Here is a 17,569-nt window from a genome sequence, read left to right as displayed (position 1 = left end):
AATGCTGATTTAATTTACGTAATCAAAGAAAGGTATTCTCCAAATTAAACTAATTAAAAATATAGGTAAATTGTTAATAATGATTTTCTATTAATGATAATATAGGTTACTCCTCTTTCCTGTGTATTTTTACTGCTGTCGGGTTAACCTTAATTTGGGGTTAATCATGGATGTTGCCCCCAGTACTGCCTCAATTAATTGGGAGTCTACTGCATTTGGCATAGCAAAATTGTATGCTGTGATTTTATTTTTCAGGTTTAAATTTCTAATCTTAAATTGTTTTTAGATTTTAGGTATATGCTTTGCCCAGAATTTACGAGCCGACATTTTTGCCCAGAAAGCGAAGTGGCACTGACAAATAATGTCAGCAAGGTCTCACCACCTTTGCTGACAAAAAATCAAGAATTCAATCAGTGTGAAACTTTTTGAGTAAAATTTATGAATACTGTACAATTTCAGAGAACTCAGTTTTGAGCTCAACTGCAGCCATACAGCTTAATTATATTAGGCAACATGGCATTTTCCTGACAGATTTTAATTACCTTTTGCTTGCCCTATGATGGGTGTAAATGACTTCTCATTGTCACGTGAACAAATACACTTTATCAACATAGTGACTGAAATAGCAGCTGTTGTGCTGGAAGATACCTTTTTGTACAGTGTGGTTTATTTAGAATTTTGCATTAAATTTCCTGAAAGAAACTCAGCATGGTCTGTAACTGTGATGTGAAATGCTGAGTCTTTAATATTTAATTCTAGACATAACAAAGACTGACTGATAAACTTGGATTCTGTTGAGAAGTAGTTTTATTTTCTGAAAAGAAAGAACAAAAGACACTTAAAACAAGGTTTGTTCAGAAAGAGGGGGGAAAAGAAATTTCTTTAAGCTTTTTCATATGTTTAAGCTTTTGCTGATAATATTGAGATATATGATTGACATGCTGAAAAGTTTTGATGTTTATTTTATGTATTACAATCTGTGAAACTGTATTTACAGTTTGTACTTGATAAATATGTATTTGTGTGTATTTATTTTTATTTTGTATAGCTTCTGAAATTATATTATTTTAATGAATATTTCATGGTCATTTAATTAATTGTATTGTCAAATTAATAATGCTATGTAAACATGTAATTTAAAGGATGCTTTTGCATTTTTCTAGAAGATTTCAACATGCATATGAAATTAATGGAACATGTGCATATGATTGAACAACTATTTAAAAATTGTACTTTGCACATTATATTCATTATTTCATGTTTTTAATGCAACTTTAGTATTTTGTATTTTAAAGAGTTAAAATTATAGAATGGTGTATTTGAAAAATTCTTTCTTAAATCAAATATTTTAAAACTTATTTTTAAGTCTGAAATTTACTTTTGAATGTCGAAAAAATATAACAAATGGCATTTTAGTTAATTGTAGTGTGCAATCTACTGCTTTTAATTGATAGTTATTTTTTAGATCAAGGTACTAAACTTGATGTTGTTTTAATCATTTCCTTTTTTCACTCTTTTATCACATGCTCAAGTTTAAAAATAGCATTATAGTGACACAATCTCAGAAAGAAATAAGTAACTAAAAGTGGTGAATGATTACCAAATTTTGTAACTAGTTTAACTATCTTCATAATAATACAAATGTAATCAACATTTCCATCATTTGATATTTCCAGATACTTAATAGAGACTCAAAAAGGGAAAAAAAATTAAAATAATGTAGTGGAAGAATTTTTTAAATTTTAGACATAATATATTTATTTATTTTACTAAAATTATATTTAATTTTTTGCATTTTATTTAGTTTAATTTAAATTTTGCTCTCCATGTATTTTTGAGGACCAAATGGTAGCTAACATTTGCTTTGTAAAAACCATATATAATCATGCTATTGTGAAATTTTCTAATTTCAGGTTGTTTTCCTTTAATAAATATGAGCAATATGAACAATATACTATGTAATACCAGCACCTTTATTAAGGTATTTCAATTATAATTAAATACTCATATATAATTCGTTTTTATTTCTATGAATTATTATTTGCATAAAATGTTAATGAATATCTATGCTTGTATGAGTTTGCATTTAAATGTATTTGAACATATTTTGGAAAACTTTATTAGTATTTGCCAAGTTTTTCTGATTTTTAATTCTTGTGTTGAATTTTAAACAACTTTTCTATAGTGGTTCCCAATCTGAATTTTAAACTACTTTTCTGTGGTGGTTCCCAGTCTAATTACAACTTCAAAGTTATATATCTTCAATGAGTGTGTCTGTAATTTCTGTTAGTTTTTGTTTAAGTAATTTTTTGGATTAATTTGTTATGCTTTACGTTCATTTGTATATTCTTTTTTTCTTAAGATGCAGATCAATGATAAAGCTAGCTCAAGATTATAAACTTCAATTAAGTCATGAAAAATCAAAAGCAAGACAAATTACCAACTTTGTAGGTTCCTTCAGTAACATTAGGAAATACATTATAAAACCGAGAAAATGGTAACTTTCACCGTTGAAAGGCTTTGCAATATGGAAGTTAAAAATGCCCAGTAAACGAAATAATTTTTTTATTTCAAATTGTCATAACTTTTTTCAATGAAATATTTCACTTTACAAATTTTAGGACTTTTTGACAAAGATGTGATGAGCAGTCTTTAAAAAACACTGCCTGTCTATATCCTGTGCATATATTATCTTACCTATTATATGCACTTCAAGTATTGCAAATGCAAATAGTATAGATTTTGTAGTATTTATATTATTGATTAATTGCAATTTCCTTAGCTTATATTAATAATAAACATTTATAAAAAGTAAAATAATGTTTGTAAAAGAGATATTTCTTCAAATCTAAAAAACTTAATGACTGCATTTTAAACAATTTATGATATCTCATTATTGGTCATCATATTATTTATTCTCATCTATAAGAACTTTACAGAAGAAATTTCAGATAATATAGGATATACAGATTAGTTATAAAATATTCCCAGATTTTTATAATGCTTTTGTAATAAGAAAAAATTTAGAATAATTACAGAAAAACCACAATTTTTTGGCAACTTTCTCGACAAATTGAAATTTGCAAACTGTGTTGTATTCTTGACTATGTGATGCCTTAGCACAGTGTTGGTTTACTGGCAGCTTAATTTGCTGTAAACACATCATTATGAAGGTTATAGCAGCTATCTTAAAATGCAGTTAAATTTAAAACTAAAAAATAATTATTACTTAATGTCTGCAGCTTTTCTTCTTTGGAATATTTTTGAATTTTTTCCAGTGCCAAAATTATTTTTATAACTGTTTCAAAATTTGTGCATATTTATACTGTTTTAATTTTATCTAACTAAATTGTTATGCTAGAATTCTACTTCCAAGCTTTATTTTAAATATGCTGTATTTTGAAAACAGATTTTTTAAAGTTCTTTCATTGCAAAATTTTGCTGTTAAAAGGTGACACTGATCAGTAATATTGCAGTATTTTATAATTTTAGTCTTTCCCCCCAAAAAAATGTTTCTGCTACTATATGTTGTATAATAAATGTCATACGGCCAGGTTATTTAATAAACTAAGCTCTTCTCTAATTCTTTTACTCAAGACTGGATACATAAAGGCAACTTTTTGTTAATTATATATCATTTTTCAAGCAAATTGTTTGCCTAGATTTTTTTTTTTATCAGAAAGGTTAGTTAATTGAGAATTTTATTTCAAGTCTCCTAAACCATTCTTGAAGTTAATGAATTTATTGCTATGCAGAAATAAGTAATTTCAAACATAGGAGAAAAAATTATCAGTTAAGTCATATTGTTTAAAGGGCAGATTTTATTATGAAGATATTTTAAATAAACTTTTTAGTCTTTCAAATATAATATCTTTGTATCTAGCTTTAGGCATTTAATACAGATACTGTTATGAGTCCATAGCTATGCTGAGTCAAATTGTTTGATAATAATTCAGAAATATAATTTTCAAAATGTTAGTATAAAAATTATCATACTACAAGACATAGAATTATTCATTTTAATTTTTATATATTCAAAATTCTTCTTAGTCTAAGCATTTTAATAATCATTTGGGAATTTTTCAGTAGTTCTGATCAGTTATCTGAAAATTTTTAAGTGCAAACTGTTTAATACTTCAAATCTTGTGTGATTTATGTAATTTATAAAATTAATTTAAAATTCGAATGAGATTAAAATGGTTTCTTCTTAAATAAGATAGAATGTTTAATATATCATTATTTTAAATCTTTGTTATACAGCATAATTTTACTTGCAGTTTCAAACCTTCAATCAAAAAATAATTCATGAGAAGTGGAAGAACAAAATCGAAACTTCTAAAGAATATTCAGTTTCAGTAGTAAATATTAGCATAAACTGTTTTAAGAAGAGAATCACTTTATACTGTGTTTTCTTATATTTTTACAATAATTCTTAAACAGAATTTCCAAGCTGTAAGTTATATAAAATATTTTCAAATCTCTAGTATTGTCAGTTTAGTATGGCTGAAGTAGAAGTTTTAACTCTCAAATGTAGGGAATTATGAAGATTGGAACCACTGTGCTTATGTTGTTTAAAATCAGTACATATTTTATACAAATATTTAAAATTTTATGTATTCATATTTGTGCTTGTCTTAGAGATGTATATGTATGTAATATCTAGGTAATTGTAGACAGTTTCAAAGTATATTCATAGTGTAAATATGTGGATGTATATATGTGTTTAAGAGTTATATATGAAAATGTAAAAGTGCAATTTGTCACCACAATGCTTGGTAGTAAGCACATTTAGATATTTAGGTGTCTGTACATTTTAATAGTGTTACCAGTATAACACTACATCTGCACAATGTAGTTGTACATAAAATTTTAACCTGAGAACTAATAGTATTTTGGCTTAAGAAAATATTCATAATCTTTTGTGATTTCCTCAGTCAATTGCAATATGAATTTAAAATGCATAATTAATTAATTGCTCATATTTTTTAGAATCTTTAAAGTGCATTTCAATCTTTCCAGTCTTCTCCATTTAAATCTAGAAATTCATGTTAAATTATTCATTTTGAATATAGTCTAAAAGTATGGATTTTGTGGTCATGAGTACCTGAACAAATGTATTCTTGTCTGCTGAAAGCTATAATTTTTCTCATGATATTAAAAACTTCTTTTGAGATATAGAATATGATTATCAATGTGTAAATGTCGTTACTTGCGAGTCTGAAGAATGATATGTATGTACATGTGCTAGATCTGTTAAAGGCATGTCTTTCTTGAAAAATATTTCAAGTATTTGTAATGTGAATGAATGTATAACAGAAGTAGTACCTTTTATTTCAGCTGCCAATTAAATTTTGTTTGTTTTTGTATTTTTTTTTTTTTTTTTTTTTTTAAGTTTTACATCCAACTTTCAGTTTTTAAAATATTCTGCTTCAGTAGAGCAATGTTTAAATAAAATTATTTAATAAAGTAGAATTTTAAATATAATATATATAAATCATATTTCTTCAGTAGAAGACAAACATTTTGATAGACTTATTAATGGTAGTGTAATGTTAATTTAATAAATAAAGTGGATACTTATTGATGATAGAATGCATGTTATATATAATAAGCATGTGTAGGAACTATATATATAAGAAATTAATGAGAAATTTTTAAAAAAATTAAAGAATGGAATAGCTATTTTCATATTTGGCAGGAAGACAGATAAATTTTGTTAAACTTGTAGTAGTTTCTGGATTTTTACCTTGCCTTTTGTTTTATGCATATTTTATTACACTACTTAATTTTTTCAAGTGAGTTTATATAATCATATATTAGTTGAAAAGTAGAAAGTCAAATTTTTAAATAAAACTCTTTTTGTATTCAGCTTCATGTAATGCAAAATAAATAAATTAAAAAAAAAAAAAAAAAAAAAAAAAAGATTGTATTCATTTTAAAACTGTTTATTAAAAAAAAACTCTGAATTTTAAATTCTCTTATGTTCTTCAAAAATGTCACTATGGAACTTAGAAAACAAAAATATTAAAATAGTTGATAGATTTCGCTGGTGTTAAAGAATCTATATAGTATGATCAACATATATTAGGTGATGTGTGAAACACTGATAACATTGTAAATTATAAACAAAGTTCCATAATTATCTGATTACTAAAATTATTCCATAAAGTGTTCCTTCATTTGATAAATAGTCTTATTTAGTAATCGATCATGACAGTTAACCTCCCCAGAAAAGTTGTATTTATTTAAAATTTACTTTATTAACTTTTCATGATTTTGGATGATAATTTATATTAGTTTTTTGTAAACAATTAATTCATTAAGTTCTAAATTTTGCTTAAAGATTTTTCTAAGAAATGTGTACTGTTAATGAAATGCTCATTTTCACTTTTTACATTTAGTTAGTTAATTTATTATGAAATTATATAATTTATTGTTATGAGGAAAAATTCCTGTCATGCACTGGTTATGCGTGCTAGAAGAACTGTTATCATGACAGTCTTGTAATGCCAGGACTAGAACATGCGATAATTGGTGGTGTTTTGTGCTCATGGGTTGCAGTTTTTAAGTATACTTAAATACTATACACTTATTATGAGAATATGGTGGCCTATATAAAGGAATGTGCATCAAAACTGTGGGAATTTTATTCTGTTCATCATATAGCAAGTGTTTTAGTTCTTTTTTATTTAATTTTCTTTGATAATTATTATTCAGAGCATATACTTGTTTCTTCCTATAAATCTAAGTATAATGGAAGTAAATTATTTTAATATTAAAAAGTTTTTTCTGTGTAAAGCTATTTTTGCTGATTTAGAAATTTATTTATTGCCAATTTTATTAACTTTTGATATGTTTTTCATTTTTTCAGTTATTATATTGAGTTTTTAATGTAATGCATACTTTTTAATTAATTTTATTATATGTTTTTATTTTATTTTTTACATTCTTTGTTACAAATGAGTAATTTTTAAATAAGAGAGTTTCTTATTTGATGCATAAATTGGCCCCCCTTTTTTTTTTTTTGGACTGTATATTAAATTTTCTCTATTGATATTAGAATAGGTAAAGTTTCACTCTATTCTGAAAGCATATTGCATTGAATTGCCATTTTATGCACATGAAGAAACTGTATTTTTTAAATGATGTATTTCTTTATGATGGTGTTTATTTCAAGATTGATTTCATAATGAGAAAATTCAGTAAACATTTGGCCCCAAAAACTAAAAACATGTTAGTGCAAATTCTATGTTGTCTGCTAATACAAGACTTGTGTTAGAAATAATTTTTATTTTGTAGCCACATTTTGCTTAAAATCCCTTCTTTGTACTTGCAAAATTGTATTTAATTATTTCAACAATTGTAATTATTACAAAATGAAAGTAAATTAATATCTAAACTAAAAAGTTTTTAAACCCAGAATTAATTAAATATTAATGAATGATTCTTGATGTCTTCTGAAATATATTTTCTGTTTAAAATTTATCAAGAGTAACTTTATATATATATATATATATTGATGTTTTGTTTTGTTTTAAGTATTAGGGGGGGGTTGCTCTATTTAAGTTAGTTTATGCTTAAAGTCATCTTATAGTATCTTTCAATGAATTGATCTTTGCCTTTTCAGAAGTAATGGAGAATTTCTTTACTTATTTTTAAGATTTATATATTAACAACTAAATTTTAGAAATTAATAACCCATTGTTCAGGTCACAGTGACATTCAGTAACAAAAGTGTTTGCATTTAGACAAAAATTAGAGTATTTCCTTTAGAATATTACCTTTATAGAAAAGTTTAATGGTACATATTGATGTTTGAGAATATAAAAATGCACTTAAATACATTATTGCTATACATACACTAATTGTTATAAATACTCCACTGGCTGTTTGATATATAAAGCATATTGATATGTTTCTTTTTATTATTTTGTGTATAAATGCAGTAAAATTCAATTATGCAACTGATTAAAAATATTGGAATTTATTTAAATTTAAGTGGTTGAATATTACTTTTCATACATGTGGCTGAATAAGGAAATTCTGCCATTCTTTTTATGAGCTCTACAAGAAAACACATGAGCTACACACACATGAGCTTTACAGGGATCATTTTAGAGATTGCATTATAAACATTTTGCCAGTCACTTTACTTGAAAATTAAATCATTTTGTTTAAAAGACTTGTCTCTCTGGATTTCACTTTTAGTTTCTAGTTACTGTATTTCGTAGAACATTTTTACTAGAAGTGTTGGTCACCATTTATTTTGTAAACAGGTTAAAAGAATAATCATTTCTACACAATTATTTTCATATTTTTATGAAGAAGTCTTTTTGAATTACCTCAGTGCATCTTTGCTGAAAAAGATTCTACTTAATTTTTTGTTCATTTTCTTATCCTGTTATTTTATTCTCTGTTGAAAGGTGTTTCTTCAAATAAGCTGCTAGTTTGCAGAAGCGCATTGCAAATGAGTGTTTTCATGTGGCAACATTTTTAAGTTAATTTCTTTTAAAGTTCTGAACTTTAAAATAAGAAATTAATAATATTCCTGAAATGGATTCATATATTCTTGTATTCTAAAGAGATCTAAAAATATTCCGGATAAATCTTTATTTTTCTTCAAATTATCAGTAACTTTTAAGACATTTCTTTTACTGCCATTTTCCCAAACTAGTTATTATGTCATCTATAGTTAAAACATTGAACCTGGTCATGTAAGATATTCATTTTTATATATATATAACATGTGCTTTTTACTCCAAGTATTTTAAATTTCCCTTAAATTAAAACCTAAAATTAATGTTATATATATTCTAGATAATCTCTTCAGGTGCATCAGTTAGAAGTTTTTATATTTGATTTCCATTTCATTATACAGTATTTTAAATCACTCCAAAATCTGAAAGCATGTATTTTGTTAAAGAATTCGTGTGCACTAATTTCAGTGCAGATAAGTTCTTTATAAAATGTGTAGGTTGGTATATTTTTTGTAAGGATTTCATATAGAATGTTGTATTGATATGTAGTAACCATTAAATGAATATATTTATGTGGTCCTGTTATTTGCTGTGTATCAGATATTAATATTTTCTTAGCAATTCTTTTATTTTATTAGGTAGATATTGTATAACAATTCATTTCCATTTTGTTAAAAAAATTTTCAATGTGAAAGGGTTCTTATATTTTACAGTATCTAATTTAAAAACATAACTTCCTTTTATCTTCCTATGTCGGTGCAGCTATAGATGTTTTATTTTAACAAGATTGTACATTTACAAATTTATATACATTATTTGTGTTGTAGGGTTTGATAAGTGACTTAATATTTGTATAACTTTTACTTGTTTTAAGTAAGTAAATTTTTTTCACCAAACTATTTTAGTATTTAATGTAATATTTATTATGCTCTGTATTGTTCGGTTTTTCATATTTTCATTTCCCTTGTTCAGTCAAATATGGAAAGCTGCTTTATTTAAATGAAGGATTAATTTCTCCATTTGGTTGTTTGTATACTTGATTATATATTTATTTATTATGTTCTACAGTTACTGCTAGTCACATTAAAATGTTAAAATTTTAATAGTAAGTTGTACCCTGTATGTGTTCTATTCTGTTACATGGCATTAGCAGCAAAAATTTAGGTTGTAATTTTTTTTATCCAAAATTGTTGTATTATTAAAAAATATGTACTGGATAGCTCTTTGCTTATATTCACAATACATATATTATCTCATTATGTTTTAAATGCTTGAGCTGTGTATATAAAGTGTAATTTATTTATGCATTTTCAGAAAAGAACAAAAAAGAATTCTCGCTTTTGCGTTAACAAGCTGATGTTTCTGAGCTTTTTACATTTTTCAGTAAAGTTAACTTTTATAAATGGAAATAAATAGTTTTTTTTTACAGTGAGTCGTGTTATTATTTTTGTGCATGTTCCACAAGGGAATAAGATTTTAATAATACATGACTGATATTTTGTTTATATGTAATGGAAAATATATAAATACAGTAACCATTAACCATATTCAGCATACTAGAAGTAACTAGATCTGTTGTATTAGAAGATTTGGATAACAAGTGAAAATCCCATTACTTAAAAACTTCAAAACGGACATCTTTGCAAAAGTAAGAATGGTTGCCAGAGCCTCGAGGAGGGCAAAAACACTTTAGAACAAATTAAAAAAAAAAAAAAAAACTATTCCTCATCCAAATCAAATACTTGAATTTGTTAGTATTGGCCATAGGTTGCTGAAGTGTTAGATGAGAAAACATTTAATCTGTTAATTCTAGAGTTCCCCTTCTAGGGATAAAAAGAAATACATGCCTCTTGTAGGGATTTAAAGCTCAGTTACATGTGGTTTCTTTAGATTGGCTATTTTTAGGCCAAAGCACTGCAGTACTTCGAAAGGTGACAGGGAAAGTCTTACAAGCATATTGGATAACTGGGATTAGAAAATGCACTCAAAAAATGTCTCTCTGGTTCTTATCCCAGTTTTGATTGAGGTTTTTCTATTACACCTCTACCCCTAGCATCAACGTTTTGAGAGGATCATGTAAGCAGAAAACGCTACCAAAGCTGTGCTTACTTATTTTTTCATCTGAGGCAAGGAGTCAATGTGTGCCTCTGTATGCAGCCATTTCAAAAAGAAAACTTACAACCACTGATACCGACATATGTAAATATATGTAGTACAAATTAAATAATATACGAGGGCTATCCAGAAAGTAGATTACGTTTTGGAATAAAAAAATAAACAAAGTATAGGAAACAAATTTTATTATATACAGATGAAAGCCACACTCAAATACTACTTTTCTACATAGTCACCATACAAATTAAGGCATTTATCGTAGCGATGTACGAGCTTGGAAATTCCTTCGTCGAAAAATTCGGCCGCCTGCGCCTTCAACCACTTCGTTACCTCTTCTTGCAGCTGTGCGTCGTCATCAAAACGCTGCATAGCCAGCCACTTCTTCATTGCTGGGAATAGGTGAAAGTCGCTCGGTGCCAGGTCGGGACTGTACGGCGGATGAGGAAACAACTCCCACTTAAAAGATTCAAGAACTTTACGAGTGACATTTGCCGTGTGGGGCCGGGCGTTGTCGTGAATCAACAAGATCTTAGAGCTCAACATTCCTCTGCGCTTGTTTTGAATTGCTCTTCTGAGTTTTTGGAGAGTTTGGCAATACCTTTGAGAGTTTATTGTAGTGCCTCTTTCCAGGAAGTCCACCAAAATTACACCTTTTCTGTCCCAAAAAACAGTCGCCATCATCTTCCTTGCCGACATTGTTTGCATGCATTTCTTGGGTTTTTGGGGAGAACTTGTGTGCCCCCACTGCATTGATTGCAATTTCGTTTCACAGTTCACATGTTTCACCCATGTTTCGTCACCAGTAACGATGCTATCGAGTAAAGAGTCACCATCCTTATGGTAAGCGTCCAAAAAGTTCAACGCTGCAGCCATTCGCTGATTTTTGTGGTCCTCTGTCAAGATTTTTGGAATCCATCTTGCACAAAACTTGTGGTAACCAAGCTTTTCGCTGATGATTTCGTGCAACAAACTTCGCGAAATTTGTGGAAAACTCAAAGAAAGTTCCGTTATTGTGAAATTTCGATTTTCACGGACTTTAGCATCGACTTTTTCGAGAAGTTCGGCGGTCACTATGCTGGGTCTCCCACTTCGATCTTCGTCGTGAACATTGGTTCGGCCATTTTGAAATCTTATGACCCACTGACGCACTCCACCTTCAGTGATAATGTTGTCCCCATACACTTCACGAAGCTGCCGATAGATTTCTATCGGTTTACAGTTTTTTGCAGTCAGAAACCTTATTACTGAGCGCACCTCGCAGGATTTTCAATTAACGCAGACATTTCAAACCGTCACCACAGTATCTGAACGGAGCACAGCACGAACCTCTCACTAGCACGGCTAGATGCAGACTGAGCTGCGCAACGCTCTGACCCCAAGATGGCCGCGCTAGCCCCGCCCTTAGCGGACACAGACGGAAACGTAATCTACTTCCTGGATGGCCCTCGTATGTACATTTTTATACAAATAATTTGTTCATTAATTATTACTTTAGATCATAATTTCAAAACTTTCTACAATAATTATTAATTATAGTTTTATAAAAATTTCAGATAGTTTTGAAATGAAAAGCTTTAAAAAATTCCTTTCTGATAAATATAATAGTAACATTAAAAAAGCATAAATGGTAATGTGACTAATATAAAAAGCATTGTATGTATTTCTTCAAGCATTTTTGATAATTTAATTTTTCTTGCTTTTATCAAAGCAAAATTAATAATTTTCTCAAAATCTACTTAATCACCTAATAACTTCATAGAATGACTTGAAGTAGCTGTGTATGAAAAATCATGTTCATAAAATGGCCGAATCTACTTAATCACCTAATAACTTCATAGAATGACTTGAAGTAGCTGTGTATGAAAAATCATGTTCATAAAATGGCCGTGTGAAAGTTTTTCTAAGTGGAGACCTTATTCAGTTTATTTATTATTTTAACTTTGTTGAATTTTCTTTTGCTGCTAGAAACATTAACTGGCAACGTAAAAATATTGTTGCATGCATATGGGTTTGAAATGGATTGAATGCACACAGAACCAATGATAGCTTGATAAAATATATTTCAATAAAAGAAACACAGCTTTCCTCAGTATGATGCTCACTAGTAGCCAGGTAGTAAAGTTGAACACTTGTATTTCGGTTCGAGGTTCGAATCCCATGAACAGACTGGCTGCATGGGCGTTTTCGTGAATTTCCCCATGTGTAACATGTGTACGACCCAGTTTTCCTTAGAAAGTCCCCCACAAAGCCTCCTTTTCCTTAGGCAGATAGCCCTCAAGTGCTTAGCCTTAATCAAATCTTCTCAGTATGAAAGAGCACAATCAATACTTTTAATACTTTCAATACTTTTACTTACTCTTTAAACTACTAAGAACGTTAAACAGAATGTAATGCAAAGCCCTTGTAGAGTACGAAGATCTAATGTTTAATTAAAAAATGAGAAACTATTCAGTTAACGTTATGCCACGATACTGCGAATTTTGCAATGTTTCTGTCACAATACAAATTTTGCACTAAAGGCACGCACTTCACATAAAAATACATCGAGTGAAACTCCCAGAAGAGAAAATTTAACAAATGTGAAAGGGAGAACATTTTCTCATGAAACCAGAGTTCTAATGAATTGGAATATGAGATTAAAGTTATATCAGAGACAAAAATCGGTTGTATACAAAATTCAAACAAGAAATTCAAATAGAAACAGAAGAATAACTGTATACAATATATACATATACAGGAGTGCCTGTGTAGAGTTTACATAGAAAATTTAAATCTCTTAGGAGATGTGCGACATAAGGGCGTAATTCTTTGTTTTCGTGTAGAATTTCATATTGAAACAAGTTGAAATTCGTGAGGTGGTAGCTTTTTGAAAGAAACTTCTATCGATTTTTGTAGAGAAACTTATTGGTAGTTTCAGTATTGATGTTCTAGTGCAATCTTTGATTGTGTTTGCATTAGTAATGATGTGCAGATATTTACTTTGCACTTGTCGGTGTTTGAGCAGTTTAAGCCGGTGAAACATAGGAACGAACCGGGTACACAGTTGAGATATAAATGAGACATTTCTTTCTTAAGTATAATTTGGAATAATTGCCAATAATGAGGAAAGGTAGTTGATGACTTCTGTTTTTTTATTCTTAACTTTTCGATATGATCCTTTCAGTTAAGTTTCTTATTGAAAGTGATACCAAGATATTTGGCATTTGTGAACTTTTGGAATAATTTCATCAAAGACAGTCAGTTTTTTCTTAGGTAAAATATTCACATGCTTTTTACGAATAATTAAAAACAGATTTTTAAGTATTGATGGATATTCTCCATTTTGCACACCAGTCTTCAATTAATGGCGTTAACTCTTGGAGGTTTATGGTATGATTTGACTGCCAAGGCAGTATCATAGCATAACATTCCATAAAATAATTTGTATAATTCACTGGTTTTGGAAAGTCCGTCATCTAGGAGTGGCAAAAGATAAGGCCTATGATAGAGCCCTGTGGAACACCAGCTCTAATTTCCCGTAAATCTGATTGTGCTTTACCAATAATAAGAGTCTCCGATCTTATGTAGTTTCCCTCGGCGGCTGAGAAATCTCTAGTACCTTCCAAATTCCCGAAATTACTGGAAGACATAACGGCCGGATACAGTTGCAGTTACGTATAGTGATCAATTACTGTTATGCAGGGACTGGGCCAAAATGTCGCTAAGTTTGGCGATAAAGGTTAGTCGTCAAAACTAACACAGAATTTCCGATACACAGTCTCACGCGTTGGAGGTAAAAAAATTTTTTTTTTCCCTGTACAACGTTGTTTTTGCTCACTTTGAAATCCTTGAGTTTGTTATTCAAAAATTCGTTAAAGTTTCACAAAACATGAAATCGATAATAAAACAAATTTCAAATTTGCGCTTCCAGATGCCCACATTCGCAGTAGAATTACGTCATTCAAAAATATTTGGTATTTGATCCAGGCGAAAGGCCTGGAGCATGGTTAATTTTCGTGGGTTTTCCCATGTATTGAACGTCCTACGTTAAATTCCCCATATCCAGTTCCCTTAAATCCTCCATGAAGACATATCTTCCCTTAGGCAGATAGTTCTCGTGAGCTTTGCCATATTTACGCCACCTAACTTGGGTTTTTCGTTAATGTTCACATCCACAAATGGCTGACTGGATAAAACTGGAAACTTCACCTGATACGGTTTATGGCAAACGAGTTGGCTGCTTATAGCCAATAGGTTGGGTCTGTAGAAATCGTAGTTCGGTAGCCACGTCATCCTTGCTGTCAATATCACATTAAAATATTATCACTGCACGCATACTACATAATAAAAATTAATCTTTTATTTCAGGATCAGATATGCGTACTATCCCTCGACTGCCGATCTATTATGTTCTGCGCTTCTCCAAAAACTTCTCCTAAGATCCCAATCACATTATTCGCTTCTACACTACGCGGGACTGGAGGTCGAAAGGGACAATTCTCAGAACCCGTCCATTTCCAGGAAGCCCACGTAGTTAGGTTACCATTTTGAATTACTACAAAGACTTTAACAGTAATCCAAAATAACGCCAAACAGTAATTCATGATCGCTTAGATTGGGATCACGTGATCCTTCAGAAGCAGAACTTTCGTCTGACTGGTTGTTCTCTACCCGAGAAAGAGCTACAGCCGAAACAGTTTTGGCGAGGTATCAAAAAATCCGTCGTAGTACGAGTGCTATCAGAATCGCGTTTCTCAGAAAACGTTCCCCTTAAAAGATAGCCCCGCGTGCTTTACTGTACGAGATTAATCAACCAAATCAGTCTTTAATGTTGGTACGCCTTTTATCAGTCAAACGAATTTTTGTTGTAAGAAAGTTTTGAGCTTGAGCAGATCTTCGTAAGCCAGTGATGTGAAACTTGAGCAGTTTTGAAAATAAATTGATGCTATTAATTCAGATGTCTGTTAACTCAGATTGTCTGTTAATTGAGATGAGTTGTTTAAACGTAATGAAACATGCATCAAAGAAACTTGATTGCGGCAAGGAAATAATATTGTTACGAATTTTGTATATATGTAAATAATTTTAGTGAAATTGTAATTAAATTGTGGTATCCCTTGCATAATATAACATGAACGGCCTCAAGAAAGCGAAGCTTTGCCGGAAAAAATAACGTTACAGGGGCTGGTCCATTTAACATTGAAGTAAATGGCTAGCGCGATAGAGCCAAGCTGGCGATGGCTTTAGCGGCAAATTTGTTAAGCAATCACCAAAAGTCATCAGAATCTTGACGGGCGACATTTTGGTTCTAAATCAGTGCAACTGTAGCTGGTACCATCATTATGTAACTAGAATTATGTATATCCGGGCCTAGATAACTGTAACTGTGTATTAGTTCAGAATTTCGCTCGGATAATAATGAGAGATTACTGTGCGAACTTATACATTTGCGGTTTTTTAAAATACCTTGTATTTAACATTCTTAGTAATTTGAAGTGGTAACTACTGATTGTGATCTATTATAACGAGAAGAGCTATGCGAGTACTTTTGTGAAAATTTCCAGAAATGTATAGTGTTTCTTTCGGGAAAATAAATGTTGTCAAGCTATTATTTGGTTGTGTGTGCATTCAGTCCATTAAGATGCATAGGAAAGTTGCAATTTTTGGTGTTAGATGTGGGTCGGAATGCTGGTGACAAGACCGACGGAGAGGCAATTAAGTAACTGCTGACAGCCTTTCCTGCGTTCCGAGATAAAATGGAAAGAGCCACCAAGTCTGTTAAAGAAGAGACGGAAGCTATCTAAGTAAATATAGAAGAAGCTAAAGAGTTCAAGAAAAGATGGAAGAATATCAAGAAAAGGTGAAAGCGGCTGGGTTCGAATCCCGGAGAAGTCATGGATGTTTGTAAATGTATAATGTCTGTCATGGCGACATTCTAAATATGTGGCAAGCTGAAAGTCCTCTCAAAAGGTTGCTGGTAGAGGAAGACAGGTGAGAGACCCTCGGATCCTTTGCCTCCCTCTCTCGGGATGCTGTCATTCAAAATTGGGGTAGGAGTTGAGCTCTGTCACCTGTATGGAGCCCAAGGCTATTGCCAATGACAAGCGCTATCTTGGCTCCTTGCCACAACGAATTTCGTGGGCTTCCTCTGATATCAGAAAAGCAAGATTAGTCACAGCAACAAAGGGTGTGCCAACTAGAGCACGCTTTAAGATCATAAACTGCACAAATAACCTGTTTTGCGTCTTGTGCTTGCTTTCGGAGATATGCTTAAATACGACATAATAATGCATTTATTCTTTAATGCAAAACTTAAATTTACAGAGGGATCTTAGCCATGGTCCAGTTTTAAGCATTGATCTAAAAATTGAAGCTATCGTTTTCGAATTAAATCCTTCAGTTAAGGTCCTGTCACTTGGTGTTTTCTCTAAACCTCACCGTAAAGTTATATCGAGTTGGAAGGCTAGTTGATCCACTGAAGCTCATCGGGTTGTCAGTTCTGAAAACTTATAACATCCCTAATCCTTAGCATGGTTTTATGAAATGCAATTTGATCCATGGTACCTCTCCGACTAATTCTAACCAAACATATGTCCAGATTCAGGTGAATAGACTGGTTCTATGACGTTTTCTTGATTTTCACATGCCTAATGTAAATACGAGCCAGTTTGCCATAGAAAGACCTCCACGAAAGCAACCCCAACAAGCCAGATAGCTTTCGCATGCTTTGCTGCAATCAATTAACCTAACAGTTCAACTAATGTCAAGACTTTCTTTCACACTTAACATTTTCAAAATGTCTTTATTTCTGAAATTCTAACATCCTTTATCAAATAATCGACGATCTTGTCGTGTAAGTCATAAAGATCACGTGTTTTGTTCATAGTAGGGGCTGTTTTAGAGCTCTTATATCCGAAACACTATAAACTGTACGCTTACGAAGAGTTTTATTTTAACATTTGCAATGTATATTTTGCCACGCAGGAGACACGTCTGAA

The 17,569-nt window shown here is 30.5% G+C and overlaps 1 protein-coding gene across 3 annotated transcripts in view; it reads left to right on the top strand.

Annotated features, from left to right (window-relative positions):
* Positions 1-9,909, top strand: part of Tsp26A (Tetraspanin 26A) — a 35,574-nt gene extending 25,665 nt beyond the window's left edge. For all 3 annotated transcript variants that reach the window (XM_035355170.2, XM_035355164.2, XM_085806863.1), the window contains one exon: positions 287-9,909. In XM_035355170.2, coding sequence (XP_035211061.1) covers positions 287-355 — 69 coding nt within the window. In that variant the 3' untranslated portion in view covers positions 356-9,909. The remainder of the gene's footprint in view (positions 1-286) is intronic.
* The last annotated feature ends 7,660 nt before the right edge of the window (positions 9,910-17,569 follow it).

This window comes from Stegodyphus dumicola, chromosome 12, assembly GCF_044657685.1.
Source record: "Stegodyphus dumicola isolate Sdum_Otavi_A_Nest chromosome 12, ASM4465768v1".
In the NCBI taxonomy this organism is placed as follows: domain Eukaryota; kingdom Metazoa; phylum Arthropoda; class Arachnida; order Araneae; family Eresidae; genus Stegodyphus; species Stegodyphus dumicola.
This window is presented reverse-complemented; position numbering and strand designations above follow the sequence as displayed.